At 43.9% G+C, this 16639-nt stretch overlaps 1 protein-coding gene across 1 annotated transcript in view; it reads left to right on the top strand.

Annotated features, from left to right (window-relative positions):
• Positions 1-16639, top strand: part of LOC128684272 (kinesin-like protein KIF28) — an 83357-nt gene that overhangs the window by 31980 nt on the left and 34738 nt on the right. The window contains exons 11-16 of the mRNA XM_070097109.1: positions 157-308; positions 715-863; positions 7583-7717; positions 8171-8317; positions 14005-14151; positions 16100-16225. Of these exons, the coding sequence (XP_069953210.1) occupies positions 157-308; positions 715-863; positions 7583-7717; positions 8171-8317; positions 14005-14151; positions 16100-16225 (856 nt within the window). The remainder of the gene's footprint in view (positions 1-156; positions 309-714; positions 864-7582; positions 7718-8170; positions 8318-14004; positions 14152-16099; positions 16226-16639) is intronic.

The raw sequence follows: 16639 nt of genomic DNA, 5'->3' as shown, positions 1-16639 counted from the left end.
CTACAAAAGATTTACATGAATAAAAGTTTAAATTTCCTGGCCTTTTTCAGACAATATTTAACGAGCTATTAATTAAAATAAAATTTATATATAACTAGCATCATCAGCAGAAATAGAAAACCGAGTTTCCAGAGTAGCTCACCTTGTCTTCCTCAGACTGCTGTTCGGGGCCACGCAGATGTGGGTTTTCCAGAATCCCATGGAGAGCAAGAAGGCCAAGATAAATTACAATGAGATCACTTACGCCTTTGCTCAGGAGGAGATCGCTGCCAAGAATGGTTTGGCTGTGTCGTCCAACGGTGATGCTGGTGAGTACTGCCATATAAACTAGTGTGCGTGTGGACTGCAAAAATGATTTGTTCTGTCTAAATAGCTTGTTTACCACCGTGAGTGAAGATTCTTGAGAGGTCAGTATAGTCTGTGTGACTGGAGCAGTTAAGTTGATTACATTGAAATTTAGGCCCCAGGAAGTAATAAGATATATTTATGACATTAGATTACCTTCTCTGTTACACAGTTATCCAGATGACATTAGACATAAATAATGGCCATTAGAAAATAAGGGATGCCAGCCAGACAATAATATTAACTTCTATGATGGTTTAGACATTGCAACCAAAGAGTTCAGTCCTAAAGTGTCGAGACACCTACAAAATTGCCTTAGAATGTTCGTTGTTGTGACAGCTGTGTGAGGATCATCACTCCCTGTTACAGATATGTCTAAGATCCAGGAGGACCTGTTGGAGGTGATGCCGGCCGTGGAGGAAGCCAACTCCATCTCCGAGGAGCTGGACAAGGCTGTCAAGTTTGAGATTTTGATGGTGGCGCCTCAAGTGTTAGGCAAGGAGCAAGGCAAGACCGAGGTAGGTAGCATCTCATGTCTCATGTGTTAGGTAGGCTGTATTTTGTGCCTCAGATGAGGGTAGAAAAGAACAAGGCAAGTCATAGGTAAACAACCTCACTTTTTTTTCATAGACGCCAATACAATAAAAGAATAAATACATACTTACAATAGTTATTCATTTGTTGCTATCATGACACTGTTTAAGCACCTCACTGCCACGTAACCGCTGCAGCCGCCACTACAATGGTCCAACACTGAAATCTCATAAATCAATTTCATCTTTCAAGTATGGTTTATTTTAAGAATTGTGAAGTAGTAAGAATATTATTATTATAATAAAAAAGAAGCGCTAAACCACAAGGGCTATACAGCGTTGCAGGGCAGGAAGGAAGCGAGGGCATCAGGTGGCAAAAGGGAGATGGATGAGTAATAGGTTACAGAGAACAGCGGGGCAGTGGATGGTGAAAGGGTAGAGGGCAGCAAGAGACTGAGGTAGAAAGTGCTGTGGGGAGTGCAAAAGGTATCATCATCAGAGTTTGTGGAGTAAATCAGTCGTTGTCAAGAAGTCAATGAGAGAGTCAGGATTAAAGGAGGGTCCATCAGCAAGAAGGGAAGGTAAAGAGAGAGTAGTAGAACGAAGACGACGTTGGAGGTAAATTCTGTGTGCTCGTTGATAGAGAGGGCAGTCTAACAGAATGTGGCTAATCGATACTAGAACTTGACACTGCTCACAGAGAGGAACAGGGTGCCTCTCCATGAGATACCCATGAGTAAAACGGGTGTGACCAATGCGAAGGCGGGAGAGAGTAGTCTCCCAACCTCGGCACTGATGACAAGAAGACAGCCAGTAACCTATGCTTGGTTTAATAGAATGAAGTTTGTTACCGAGTAGAGTTGACCAACGTTGTTGCCAACGGGTGTGAAGATGGGTAGCTATTACAGCAAAATAGCCCGTAAATGGAACACCTCTATATGAAATTGGTAGGTCATGTATTGCTGACCGCGCAGCAGTGTCTGCCTGTTCATTGCCATGTACTTCAACATGACCAGGGACCCAACAAAAAACAATATCTTTATGCTAGGTAGAGATAAGGCGTAGCCAAAGTTGGATACGGAGAACTAGGGGGTGAGGTGTATCAAATTTCCGTATAGCCTGTAGAGCACTAAGGGAGTCTGAGACAACCACAAATGATGACACAGGCATAGATGCGATACGAATAAGTGCTGCAAGAATGGCATACAATTCAGCAGTAAAAATGCTAGCCGAAGATAGTCAATGCCCTCGCACGATGCTGTCCAGAAACAAAGCTGCAAATCCGACGCCGTCAGAAGACTTAGAGCCATCTGTGTACACTGCGAGGGCTTGAGAATGAGAGTGGAAGTGGTCAAGAAAAAGAGAGCGGGAAGCAACCTTTCGAGCAAGGGAGTGAGAAAGAACAGACTCGAACAGCTGGAGCTTCCCAGGGGGGTAGGGAAAAGTGAGATGCTACATGAACATATAAAGGTGGTAACTGAAGGGAAGATAAGAGCGAATGTAGGCGAAGAGAGAAGGGACGGAGCAAACAGGGGCGGCGAACAAATAATGTCTACTAGTATCGGTGACCATTCTATAAATGGAAGGATTGCGGAGATCGTGAGAGCTTACATAGTAGCGAAGGCAATGGGCATCACGGCGATCAGACAAGGATGGACATTCGCTTCTGCATAGAGGCTCTCAACAGGGGAAGAGCAAAAAGCACCAAGGCATAAACGTAATCCTTGGTGATGGATGGGGTTAAGGCTAGAGAGAGTAGCAGGAGAGGCCGCTGAATAGATCTGGTCACCATAATCGAGTTTCGATAAAATGAGGGCTGAATGTAGGCGAAGGAGAGTTCGACGATCAGCTCCCCATGAAAGATGAGCAAGGGTTTTAAGAAGGTTCAGCCGGCTGTGACAAGTTGCCTTCAGTGAGGTAATGTGAGGTTTCCAGGATAACCTACAGTCAAAGAGAAGGCCTAGAAACCTGACTGTATCACGTTCAGGGATACGGGAGCCATAGAGGTACAAAGGATGATTGGAGATGACAGAGCTTCTAGTGAAAGTAATTTGGTGAGTTTTGGTACTGGAAAATTTAAACCCATGCATGGTGGCCCAATTGGAAACACGGTCGGCCGAATGCTGGAGAGAAACTGTAATGAGGTGACAGTCAGCGTCTGCACAAGCAATAGCGAAGTCATCTACATAGAGTGATGACCAAATATTGGATGGAAGAAAAGAGGCCAAATCATTTATAGCAAGGAGAAAAAGTGTTGTGCTCAGAACACATCCCTGAGGGACACCTTCAGCTTGGACAAAGTCCGGGGACAGCAAATTATTGACTCGAACACGGAAATGTCTCTCAGTTAAAAAGTTCTTAAGGAAGGATGGTAGATTGCCTCGGAGGCCTAAGCAGTAGGCTTTCGCCAAAATATTATACCTCCAAGTTGTGTCATATGCCTTCTCAAGGTCAAAAAATATGGCAATAACTGAGTAGTTATTCGCAAAGGCATTACGAACATACGTATCAAAGCGTAGTAAGGGGTCTATGGTAGATCGGCCCTTACGAAAGCCATATTGACTAGTGGAGAAACTGTTGTGTGTCTCTAAATACCACATTAAACGTCAATTTACCAGACGTTCCATCACTTTGCAAACTGCACTAATAAGAGCAATGGGGCGATAGTGGGAGGCATCATGTCCCGTAGTACCCGGCTTGTGGAAAGGGAGAACAATGGCAGATTTCCACAGCTGGGGAAGAACTCCTTGTGAGCAAATAAGATTGAAGAGGTGTAACAGGACTACAAGGGCTGACTGATGTAAATGTTGTAACATCCGAATATGAATGTCGTCAGGCCCAGCTGCCGATGATCGGCAAGCTGAGAGTGTTGCCTCCAGTTCCCGAAGTGTAAAAGGCACATTATACTGTTCTTCTCTGAAAGAAGAAAAGTCCAAGGGTACTAACTCTCTGGCAGACTTTGAGGAAAGAAACGAGGAGCATAGATGGAGCCCCCGGGAAATACAGACCAGATGAGTACCAATTTCAATGGCAACGTCAAGAGGGTTTGCTGTATCAATACCGGCGACCCGTAGAACTGGAGCCGGGTCAGGAGTGTATTTACCACTCAATTTCCTCACTTTTTTTCCAGACTGCACTCATAGAGGAAGCAGAGGTAATGGTGGAAACATAATCTCGCCAGCAAGTGCGCTTAGCGTCACGGATGACACGGCGAGCGACCGCATGCTTCTGCTTAAAATCAAGAAGTCTCTCATCGGTTCTATTGTACCAGTACCTGCCCCACGCAGCGCGTTTCAAACATACTGCACGAGCACAAGCAGGAGACCACCAAGGTACGCACTTCTGAGAATGCCTGCCTGAGGTTTGGGGTATAGAATGAGAAGCTGCGGTTAAAACTGACGTCGAGAAGAGGTATAGGAGCTCATCAATGGAGGATGAAGAAGGAACTTCACTAAAAGCAGTGAGTTGTGAGTAAAGGGCCCAATTTGCTCGATCAAATTCCCAACGAGGGCTACGGAAAGGTGGTGAATATGAAGAAGTAAGAATGATTGGAAAATGATCGCTGTCATGTAAGTCCGGTAGAAAAGACCAGGCGAAGTCTAGTGCAGTGGAGGAAGAGCAGACCGATAGATCGATGCAAGAGAGAGTATGAGTATGAGGATCAAAATGGGTGGGAGTACCCGTATTTAAAACATGGAGGGTGAGAGACGAGAAAAGCCTTCAACTGGATGCCACGTGAGTCACAATGAGACCCCCCAGAGGAAATGGTGGGCATTAAAATCGCCAAGTAACAAGTGGTGGTGGTAAGGATGAAACAAGAAAGACAAAATCTGGGATAGAAAATGCCCGAAAAGGAGAGAGATATAAAGAACATATTGTAAACCACTTATTCAAGTGGATACGGGCTGCGGTGTAATGCAGCGAGGTATGGACAAATAGTTGACAGTACGGAATATCATTGCATAGAAGAAGGGCACTTTCATTAAAGGTCCCATCTGAGAAAGGATCCGAAGAATACAACAAATTATAGCCTGAGATAGGTTGGAAAATAGCTGAGTGTAATTTTGATTCTCGTAGGCAAACACCAACAGGGGAAAACCTGGAAAGCAACATCTGAAGCTCACCCTGATTACCCCTGAGGCAGCAGATATTCCACTGTAAATAGGCCATGATTGGCAATGAGGAAAATACCAGGAATCTGTAGGGAAGGGCACCTACGGACTACAGAGGTTAGAAAAGTCAACGTGCGGTGGCATTGGAAGACGTTCAAGCAGAGAAGGAACGGAGCATTGCGAAGAATGGAGTTGTGGAGATGGAGGAGAGGGAAGAGAAGGAACAGGAGGTGGATCAGTGTCCAAAGAAGGTTTAATCTCTGCAATATATTCTGAAATAGCGTCAAGTGTTTCTGAACTCAAAGACATTGTATGGGAGACAATATTGGAGATAGAAGAAGGAGGGTGAGTAAAGATTGGGACAGTAATAGACTGTACTAAAGTAGGGGGGGACGAAAGCGTGTTGGGAACTGGAGATGAAGTGTGGGAGGGGACAGAAGAGGCAGAAACCTGGGAGGAGGCAGAAGAGAGAGAGGCTCGAGAGGGGACAGGGGAGGGAGGCACAGAACGAGGAGGGGGGTGAACCTCCACACTTGTAATAGAGCCAGTGAGAGGGGAAAAACCAGGTACAGAGACTGGAAAGGTAAAATGTGGGGTATTTTTTGGACTTCTGAGAAGTAGAGGGGCGATTGGTAGGTGTTGTACGAGATCTTGTCGATACCGGGGCTTGTGAGTGACAACACGGGGTAGTCTCCCTTGGAGGTGGAGATGAGAAACTGCCATAGCATAAGGGAGACCTTCTGCTTCTTTGAGGCAATGGATTTCACGTTCATTCAAGTAGACCTGGCAACGGCAAGAGTACGAAGGGTGAGCCTCATGACAATTAAGGCAAGAGGGAGGTCAACTGCAAGACATATTAGAATGGTCCTCAGCACCACAGACTGGGCATTCAGCTTTAGATCTGCAATATTTCGCTGGGTGACCAAAACACCAGCAATTTCTACACTGTTGTGTTGTAGGGATCACCTTTCGAACTTGTAACCGATGTCCTGCGACATAAACAGAGAGCGGGAGTTCACGGCTGTCGAAAGTTAATCGAGCCACATTGCAAGGGTATCGTCTCTGCCCACAGGCAGGAAGGACATAAGTGTCTACTTTGAGGATTGGGAGATTCTGGAGTTCTAGCTGTTCAAGAATGTTGTTGCCACATGTCTGGAAATTCTGTTGGACTATGGCATGGGGTAGAATGTCAGAACCACTACAAGAATTGAGAGAAAGATGTTTTTCAATAGTGATAGGAGTAGTATCAATATAAGAAAGGAAAGAAAGATCATGAGCTTGGGTAGCATTCTGGACAGTGACAATGCACGTACCGCTCTTGAGAGCATGAAATGAAATATCTCTACCAACATGGCATAGGAGCGTTTTGCCAATACTAATGTCGGAAAGATAGGCAGTAGAAGATGTCGGTCTTAAAGTAAAGAATTTAGTCCATTGTGTGGTCTGAAACTGAGCGTGGAGAGGGAGTGCATGACGTGTCGGTCTTTTCAGAGTAGAATGGGAACTTAACGAAGTAGCATCATCAGGAGATTGTCGTTGGCGTTTAGGAGTGGGACCGGAGTTGGTCCGACGTGAAACGGGCTGGCGAATCGAAAATTGCCGCACAATAGAGGGAGAGGCCAGAAGCATAGTCAAAGGAGAGCAGAGGTGAGACAAATTGAAGGAGTCAGTCGAAACCCTGGTACCTGAAGCAGGTGAGGAAACAGCACCAGCAAGAAGTACAGGGGCAGCAGGAGTGTCTGAAGAGTGGTCAAAAAACGAGGCAGGGTCAGAATGGGGTGTGGTATCAAGAAAGGGCCTGGGGGTAGTAGGTTCATGGACTGGGTTCTCCATGGTTAGGTTACTTCTTTTCTTTATGTTTTTAAGAAAAAAAGAAAGAAAAGAAAATAAAAATGAAAAAAAAGAATAAAAAAAGGGGGAAGCGGGGAGAAATAGTTCCCAGGAGGAATGAAAGGGCCGGAAATCTCCCTCCACGCCCAAGAGGACCTCAGCACTGCAAGTAGCGCAGATGCAGCATGGAACCCGTGCCATACCCTACCCTTCATACCAGTAAACCAGCAATACAGGATAGTAACCTCACATCTGCCGACGTACCTCGGTGGACAAAAGAGAGGGCGGCTGGATATCTGCCACAAAGTATACCTCCTTCGGCCACCACCCCTGGAATTCGAAAGGTGGCTTCCAGAGATACACCCGTCACCCGAAAGACACCCAAAGCCACCCTCCGGGATACTGGAGAGGGATCGGGACATCCCCAGGCGATCCAGATTCCACAGCAAACTACGCCACCGCCAAGAACCTCAACGGAATGGGATGGACCCCGGTACCCTTTCCCCTACCTAGGAACCAGCGTGCCTGTGGGAAAAATCCCAAAGGCCAAAAAGAGGAAGGGCAAAAGGGAGTGGTGGGGAGGAGGAGGAAGAAAGGAAAAAGGGGAGGATGGGATAGGGAAGGGGGGATGGGGGGTAATTAGGTTCGGTCTGAGGAAGGAGACCAACAGGTCTAATTCCTCAGACCAAGAGCCTCTTCACCACGCCAAGGAGCCCCCCTTGAAGAGGAGTAGTAAGAATAACCCTGGTTGCTGTTCGACAGGTACACGTCAAGATGAAGAACCTGGCCAATGGGACGGAGTTCGTTTGGACCAAAGAGAAGTTCCTCAGTCGTCTCTACATGATGAAGGAGATGTACCAGAAGTATGAAGATGAGGACGAGTGGGAGAAGCCCGAGGTACACTTCCAGCCACACACTTAAACATTATTGTTGCTATTTAGGTGAAAATGAGAGAGAGGGAGAGAGAGAGAGAGAGAGAGAGAGAGAGAGAGAGACTGAGATTATTGTAAGCATGGGAGCGCTAAACCCTGTAGGATTATACAGCGCACGTGGGGGAGAGGAATGGATGGTATTCAGGCTCAGTTCAGGGAACTGAAGCACAGATCCAATTCCCTAGATCAAGAGCCCTTCACCAGCGTCAAGGAAACTCCCTTGAGGGAAGAGAGATTGAGAAAGACAGAGAGAGAGAGAAAGTGAAAGACAGACATAGAGAGACAGACAGAAAGAGACAGACAGAAAGAGAGAGGGAGACAGACAGAAAGAAAGAGATCACTTTAGCCTGGCTGGTTGATTTAGGTGTCAACTATGTTAATATTAGTTAGTAACTCAGCGTTCCTTGGTGTTCCTCAGGAGGAGGATCCCTTCCAGGAGTCACTGGACACTGAGATTCACATCGGCACGGTGCAGGTCAACCTCCAGCCCCTGGCCTACAGCGTCGAGCTGAAGGAACAACTTGAGATTACTAACTACAAGGGCGCTGATGTTGGCATGATGAACGTGAGTCTCAGATGAACGTAACTCTTGTGTGAACGTGACTTTTGTGTGAACGTGACTCTTGTGTGAGCGTGAGTCTTGACGATAAGTATTTAATAATAAAAAATAAATTATTTCTATCAACTAAAACGATGTTAAAAATTAATTTATTGTGTAAGATGAGTCTAATGAAGATAAGTCTAAGACTCATGGGAGTCTGAGGTGAAGGTGAATCTTTCACGTGAAGCAAATGATTATTATACATGTAGAAGATGAATAAAGTCAATACACTAAAGAAATTATATAAATATGAACAGAGGAAACAGGTTGACAAAGAACAAGGGAACAGGTAGGTACATTGACAGACATACAATTATATGCAATAAGATCACAGTAAACAGGTGATATCACAATATGCAGAACAACCACTGTGAAAAAATAGTGAAATTCCAAGGGCTTCCGTGACTTCTCACATTATCAAGGAACTATAATCAAGGAACAGAGTTCCTTGATAATGTGAGAAGTCACGAAAGCGCTTGGAATTTCACTATTTTCTCACAGAGGTTGTTCTGCATACAATTATATATAAATAAAGAGAAAGGAACAAAGATACAGAAAGACTGTAAGATAGGCAGACAGAGACACAGATGTAGACAGAGCAGATGGACACAGAGAGACAGCTCTGTATAACCAGGGGCTTTGCACATAGTATATCACTGATGTCAGCTAGGTCTGTATTATGAACAGGAGCTTGTTTGCTTCTCCCTCGCAAACTCAAGCCAGGATTGATGGGTTGTCGTGTTAAACTCTGGAAAATTTTCTGATAAGTATCCGGTAACAATTCATAAGAGACTAACACGGTTTTTTTCATGATGTCATAATTGTAATATTGATCAGAAGGTAATCTAGTCGTACAGTTTTGAGCTTTCCACGTAAGGACTGTATGTAACAAGGCAGCCCAGTGTTCCTTGGGCCAATGCATCATGTGTGCTTTGTTTTCGAATGCTTCGAAGAAAGAGTCGGGGCTAGTATCACTGAACTTGGGAACCAAATGAGCAGCGCAGTGCAGGTCAAAGTGGTTGGGAATACCTTTACCTCGACTGCCTAATTTTTCTCATAATAGCTGTCTTTCATAACGAATCGACTCTCTTTTGAAGTCCTCCTGATTCAACTTTCGTTGCAGCTCAAGCTGGTTAGCTTGAAGATGGAGAATGCACTCTATCCATTTGCATTGCTCTGAGGATAGTGTTTCAAGGAAGGATTTGGTCACGGATTGCTGTTTGTAGGTCCGGGTTGGTCGGATTCAGTCAATCTGGAGAACATCGTAAGGGCTGGAGATATAGGGTCGGCTATAAGTGCCACCTCGATCTCTTCCTGACTAACTCTTGGTATCTCCTCCGGAGGTAGCACCGTATTGGATTCCCTTCCTTTCTGAGGTGTGCTACATAACTGGGAAATCAGGCTATCAGTTTCCTCTATTTTGTCTACAGATTCGTCCTGATCATCGGGAAACAATAAGTTTTGTATGATGGAGTGCACTGTGTTTGCAGAATAGTGTCTCTCATATGGTACCCCTAAAACTCTAGCGATTTGCCAACATGTTTGTAATTTCAATGTGGCTAGTCTTTGAGCAGTAATGTTTTCGAATAAGGATTTTAACTCTTCCATAGTAGATTATAATAGGTCAATAATGGGTCAAACTAGAGCTCCCAGACAGGCCCCCATTTATTACGAATAGGAGCTTGTTTTTTTAAAAATGATTGTTTATCCTGGGTTACATTGCTTTCTCCTCAACAAGGGAAGGAGTCTCCTTTTTTCGTAATACTATTAATAAACCAATTTCCTTGATATCTCAGTTTCATCAATCTTCAAAAACTAGGGGTGAATCAAGACAAGGTCATCACTATTATGTTAGTTTTAATAAACATACTTAACTTCATCTAGGATATACGAAAAAGAGTACATTCACTTTTAAATAGTTTTGGCCCATTAAATCATAAGCAATTCTTATGCTTAAATATATGAAATTGATAATCTCTGTCTATACAATAGAAATCACTATATACAGCTCAGGTGGGGTACCACTTTCTCAATATCCGAGAAGATTCCAATTATAACGGATTATTTGGTGTTCTCGTAGCGGGGAGTAAATGATACATCTTCGGAGGCTTCTTAGTTTATTGTTAAGTCATGGTGGATACACAGGCTTGTGTGTTTGAGCCCATGGCCCGGGAGGGCCATCCCACGAGAGAGAGCTACTTGTAGGCCTTGTGTCTTCCTGCTAGGCCGCTGTGTGAGTGAGAGTGAGGCAAGGGCAGGCAGGCTGAAGTGGCAACGCCTAAAGGTGGCAGCACCAGCATGGCGCGAAATATGAACTAAGCTGGCAGACAGCATGGGCTCTCTGTGCAGACAGTACAGGCTGTCTACATATGCTCGGCCACCTACCGTGCGTCGTCCCGACGCGACAATACTGGTGGTAAAAGAAACTCGGTCTCTCTCTCGTAGGAACAGGGCACAGAACACAAAATAAAAACATATATATACATATGGACATGGAAAAAAAAACTTCCTACAGGGAGGGAAGAAAAAAAACATGTGGGGTGTGCTAAACATCGTGGTCAAAGGCATTGAGCGTCGAAGGGCATCACTGCACGCCTTCCTGCATCTGGACAGATACTGCAGCACAGGAGACATCGCTGTGGCTGAGCTGTGACGTAACAGGGTACGGTCTCCTCTGGAACGGTGAAGCAGTCATCGTAGGAGTCGCTGCAGGTTTTCACTCAACCTGGGGCATGACATGCTGGTGCCCTCGAGTGAGGCGTCGACAAAACTCGGCAACTGGGCAGGACTTCTGGCAAGTGACTCAGGACGCTTCTTGACTGGTACTGTCGCTGGGCTGTCACTGCCGGCAAGCGTGGAGCGAGTTGTGGAGCGAGTCGTGGCAGAGATGACTGGGTGAAACATCTGGGAGTCGTAACATCATACACCAGACTGCAGTGAGAGAGCTAGCAGTCAAAGTGACATCTTCTTTGAGCAGGCTGCTCACTAAAACTTGTGACACGAGGCTGACACACTGTGTCATTCTCTCGACAGTTGGAGTTATAGCAGAGGTTAGTCTAAGCATCCCCAGACTTGTTTCTCTACATATAACTGCATTCTGAAGGTCTGGAGGTGAAGTGAAACAAATCTCGATGGGAATCGTAGCAGGTACGATTCTGCAGAACATCACGAGCGACGAGCATAAAAGCTTTCTGTACAAGAGGGCTCGGTCACTCGGGGCTGTCTTGACATCAGCTGTCATACGCACTGGTCACATCGGGTGACTTAGCACAGTGGTGCTACTCAGGTCTGGCTCAGACCTCACTGGACACACAGAAACTTTAAACATACCGCAGTACATACGGTACAACATGGCTTAAACTAGCAAATGATGCTTTTCTGTGCATAAACTGACACTAAGACATATACTAAAGTGTGAGAACACTGACTGAGAGGAATTAACACACGACATATATCTTCTCTTAGTATTCTCGACAATATTTTAATAATTACTGAACACTCGATGGTGACATCATGTGATGTCGCGAGGTGACGTCAGCAGACATCTCGAGGTGACGTCAGGCAGACATCGTGAGGTGACATCAGCAGACATCGTGACGCCATGAAGTCGGGCAGCATCGTTGGTGATGTTAATGTGATGCAGGCAGCAGACCTCAGCATGAGGCTTGGAACATCTGGTAACTCACGTGGCTGGTAGATCTACGTGACATTGCCCACACCCACATGGTGTCGGGATCCACGTGGTGTCGTGATCTACGTGGCATGCTGATCCACGTAGCTTCGAGTGGCCTTGGGCACTCGGATACACAGCTCTGGCAATGAATCACATGGATACAGCAGAAAACACAGCAGAGGGAGTATCTGGCCATTCTTCCTCCTCCCACCCACAAACACAGGGAAACACACTGGACGCAGAAATCACCACGAAACTCACCTCTGGCTTGCTGAAACAGCTGTGCTGAGCTGAACAACAACAGCAACATACAAGTGACGCTGAACACGTGACTTGAGAAACAGCATGGGTCCCACTGTAGCGTGGGGTCACTGGGACGCCACTTACAATTCTCGAAGAATTTCGGCAAATTTCGGTTAGATCCTGCTTGTACCTGTGTCTGGATGCTCAAACGTGCAGACACGACATCAGGATAACTTGTTGAGAGAAGGATTCTTCTTGTATGGGATGATGAAGTGAAGATGACTTCATTCCTTCCTTCCTCTCTCTGGGCAAACACACTGCTGCGACCACCACTCCCCACCATTCATAACGAGTTTGTTTGGTAGGCTGTAAGCGGGTGGTTAATGATAAACTTCTTCGGAGGCTTCCTTGTTTATTGTTAAGTCGTGGTGGGTACACAGGCTTGTGTGTTGTGCCCATGGCCTGGGCAGGGCCATGCCCACGAGAGAGAGCTAGGAGTAGGCCTTGTGTCTTCCTGCTAGGCCACTGTGTGAGTGAGAGTGAGGCAAGGGCAGGCAGGCTGAAGTGGCAACGCCTATAGGTGGCAGCACCAGCATGGCGTGAAATATGAACTAAGCTGGCAGACAGCATCCCACCGCTGCCACCATTTATAACGGATTAGTTGGTGTTCTGGTAGCGGGGAGTAAATGATACATCTTCGGAGGCTTCTTAGTTTATTGTTAAGTCATGGTGGGTACACAGGCTTGTGTGTTTGAGCCCATGGCCCGAGAGGGCCATCCCACGAGAGAGAGCTACTTGTAGGCCTTGTGTCTTCCTGCTAGGCCGCTGTGTGAGTGAGAGTGAGGCAAGGGCAGACAGGCTGAAGTGGCAACGCCTATAGGTGGCAGCACCAGCATGGCGCGAAATATGAACTAAGCTGGCAGACAGCATGGGCTCTCTGTGCAGACAGTACAGGCTGTCTACACAATTTCTGGCAAGTCCTTGCCTAGGATATATATATATATATATATATATATATATGTGCAATAAGATCACAGTAAACAGGTGATTTCAGAATATGCAAAACAACCACTCTGAAAGAATAGAGAAATTCCAAGCGCTTTCGTGACTGCTCACATTATTGATAATGTGAGTAGTCACGAAAGCGCTTGGAATTTCTCTATTCTTTCAGAGTGGTTGTTTTGCATATATATGTATATGCAAACACAGTAAGCCAGTCTTTGAAACGATGAGCTGGACCGGCTTCTCCAAACACAGGGTAGGAGAGGCAGAGTCTATGTAGAGTAGAGCTGTCCTCAGAGCTTGCCGGTGAGTGACTACTGGGAACAAGCCTCGTGAATGGTAAGTAACCTCTGGAGAACAGAAGCCGCCAAATTATGACGTCACTTAACAACCCAACTCTCGAACTAGGTTGAGCTTACCTAATTAACCGTATCAAAATGATGAAGGATGAATACGATAATACTACGACGATCCAACGACTTCGATTTAGCTATTACCGAAGCAGGTAGCGAGGTAGTATTATATATATGAAAGAAAAGAAAAATTACGATACATTGTAACAGTCTGTATAAGAGTTACCATGTACTTGTAGAAATAAAGATTATTATTATTATTATTATTATTATTATTATTATTATTATTATTATTATTATTATTATTATTATTATTATCAAAGAATATAAGCAAATATATGATCAGGAATGTAACAAGGAATATGACGCTGGTGTTACAGCTTGAGTTACACCCGTGTGACGTCAAGGGGAAAGAGTATACTGAAGCTGACGACAAGTTTGTGGACTCCCCGAGTGACCTGGTGGGCACAGCCTTCAACTTTAAGCTCAAGATCACAAGCTGTAAAGGTTTACCCAATAAGTACTCGGTGAGTACACAACGTAACCTTAAACTACGTTAACATAACCTTAACTTAACCTTAATTTATCCTAAACTATCCTAACCTAACCTAACCTAACCTAACCTAACCTAACCTATCCTAACATAACCTGTCCTATCCTTACCTAACCTAACATAACCTAGCCTAACCTAACCTAACCTAACATAACTTATCCTATTCTTACCTAACCTAACCTAACCTATCCTAACATAACCTATCCTAACCTAACCTAACCTAACCTAACCTAACCTAACCTAACCTATCCTAACATAACCTGTCCTATCCATACCTAACCTAACCTAACCTAACCTAACATAACTTATCCTATCCTTACCTAACCTAACCTAACCTAACCTAACCTAAACTATCCTAACATAACCTGTCCTAACCTATCCTTACCTAACCTAACCTAACCTAACCTAACCTAACCTAACCTAACCTATCCTAACATAACCTGTCCTATCCATACCTAACCTAACCTAACCTAACCTAACATAACTTATCCTATCCTTACCTAACCTAACCTAACCTAACCTAACCTAACCTAACCTAACCTAACCTATCCTAACATAACCTAACCTAACCTATCATAACATAACATAACCTAACCTATCCTTACCTAACCTAACCTATCCTAACCTAACCTTAATCTAACCTGATAGTCTCTCTCTCTCTCTCTCTCTCTCTCTCTCTCTCTCTCTCTCTCTCTCTCTCTCTCTCTCTCTCTCTCTCTCTCTCTCTCTCTCTCTCTCTCTCTCTCTCTCTCTCTCTCTCTCTCTCTCTCTCTCTCTGTGTTTCATTATAATTATCTCAGTTATCGCCTCTTTAACTTCAGTAAAGTTCTAAATGATAATAAAAGTTTTTTTTTCCACCTGTATCTGGTAATAAGTTCTCATTATCATTATCATAAATCATTATAGTAACTTATGTATTCAATATTTCATTATAAACTTCATCAGCAGTATTTCTCCTTTCCATGATGAGCTATAAAATTCATTATTAACAATTATACACCATCAATCTTCATTACATTAATAATGCTGACACACCATCAATCTTCATTACATTAATAATGCTGACACACCATCAATCTTCACTACATTAATAATGCTGACACACCATCAATCTTCACTACATTAATAATGCTGACACACCATCAATCTTCACTACATTAATAATGCTGACACACCATCAATCTTCACTACATTAATAATGCTGACACACCATCAATCTTCACTACATTAATAATGCTGACACACCATCAATCTTCATTACATTAATAATGCTGACACACCATCAATCTTCATTACATTAATAATGCTGACACACCATCAATCTTCACTACATTAATAATGCTGACACACCATCAATCTTCATTACATTAATAATGCTGACACACCATCAATCTTCACTACATTAATAATATTGACACACCATCAATCTTCATTACATTAATAATGCTGACACACCATCAATCTTCATTACATTAATAATACTGACACACCATCAATCTTCACTACATTAATAATGCTGACACACCATCAATCTTCATTACATTAATAATGCTGACACACCATCAATCTTCATTACATTAATAATGCTGACACACCATCAATCTTCACTACATTAATAATGCTGACACACCATCAATCTTTATTACATTAATAATACTGACACACCATCAATCTTCACTACATTAATAATGCTGACACACCATCAATCTTCACTACATTAATAATGCTGACACACCATCAATCTTCACTACATTAATAATGCTGACACACCACCAATCTTCATTACATTAACAAGAGAGCACAACAATTAAGTCACAAATCAAAGATCTTGGCTAAAAATATTGATATTTCTTCCTTGACAATGTGACTGTTATCTACTTCTCCACTACAAGTTAATGTTGTTCCCCGCCTCGTGTCCCCAGGACATGTACTGCTGCTACAAGTTTTACCTCGATAAGGAAGAGACGAAGACCAAGTTGATCTCAGAGACTTCCAACCCTGAGTTCGCCCACTCTAAGATATACACCTTCTCTCCTGCCACTCAGCAGGTAAGTAAGTAAGTAAGTAAGTAAGTTTATTCAGGTATACACAAATACAGTTACATAGAATTATCATACATAGCAGCATATATGTAGAGAACCTAGGATAACCCAAAAAAGTCAGACAGAGTGACTTATTTCCATTGGGGTCCTTCCATGTGAGTGTATGTAGCAAGTGTATACAAGAGTGAAAGTTTTTATGAGAAAGCGAGTCTCAAGTTAAGGTATGCGGGAGAGAAGGCAGGCCTTTCTCCAGTGAAAACTGGCCTAAGACAGGGATGTCTAGACTAAGTTGTAAAAGAAGTGATTGCTAGCGTGTTGGGAAGAGGTATGGGATTAAATAATAATAAATCTAATAATACGTTACAGATGCTCTTTGCTGATGACACAATGTTTCGGGAACATTCAGAAGAGAAACTGCAA

The sequence above is a fragment of the Cherax quadricarinatus genome, chromosome 4 (assembly GCF_038502225.1).
Source record: "Cherax quadricarinatus isolate ZL_2023a chromosome 4, ASM3850222v1, whole genome shotgun sequence".
Taxonomy (NCBI): Eukaryota; Metazoa; Arthropoda; class Malacostraca; order Decapoda; family Parastacidae; genus Cherax; species Cherax quadricarinatus.
Note: the sequence above shows the minus strand (reverse complement) of the source record. Positions and strands in the feature narration are given on the sequence as shown.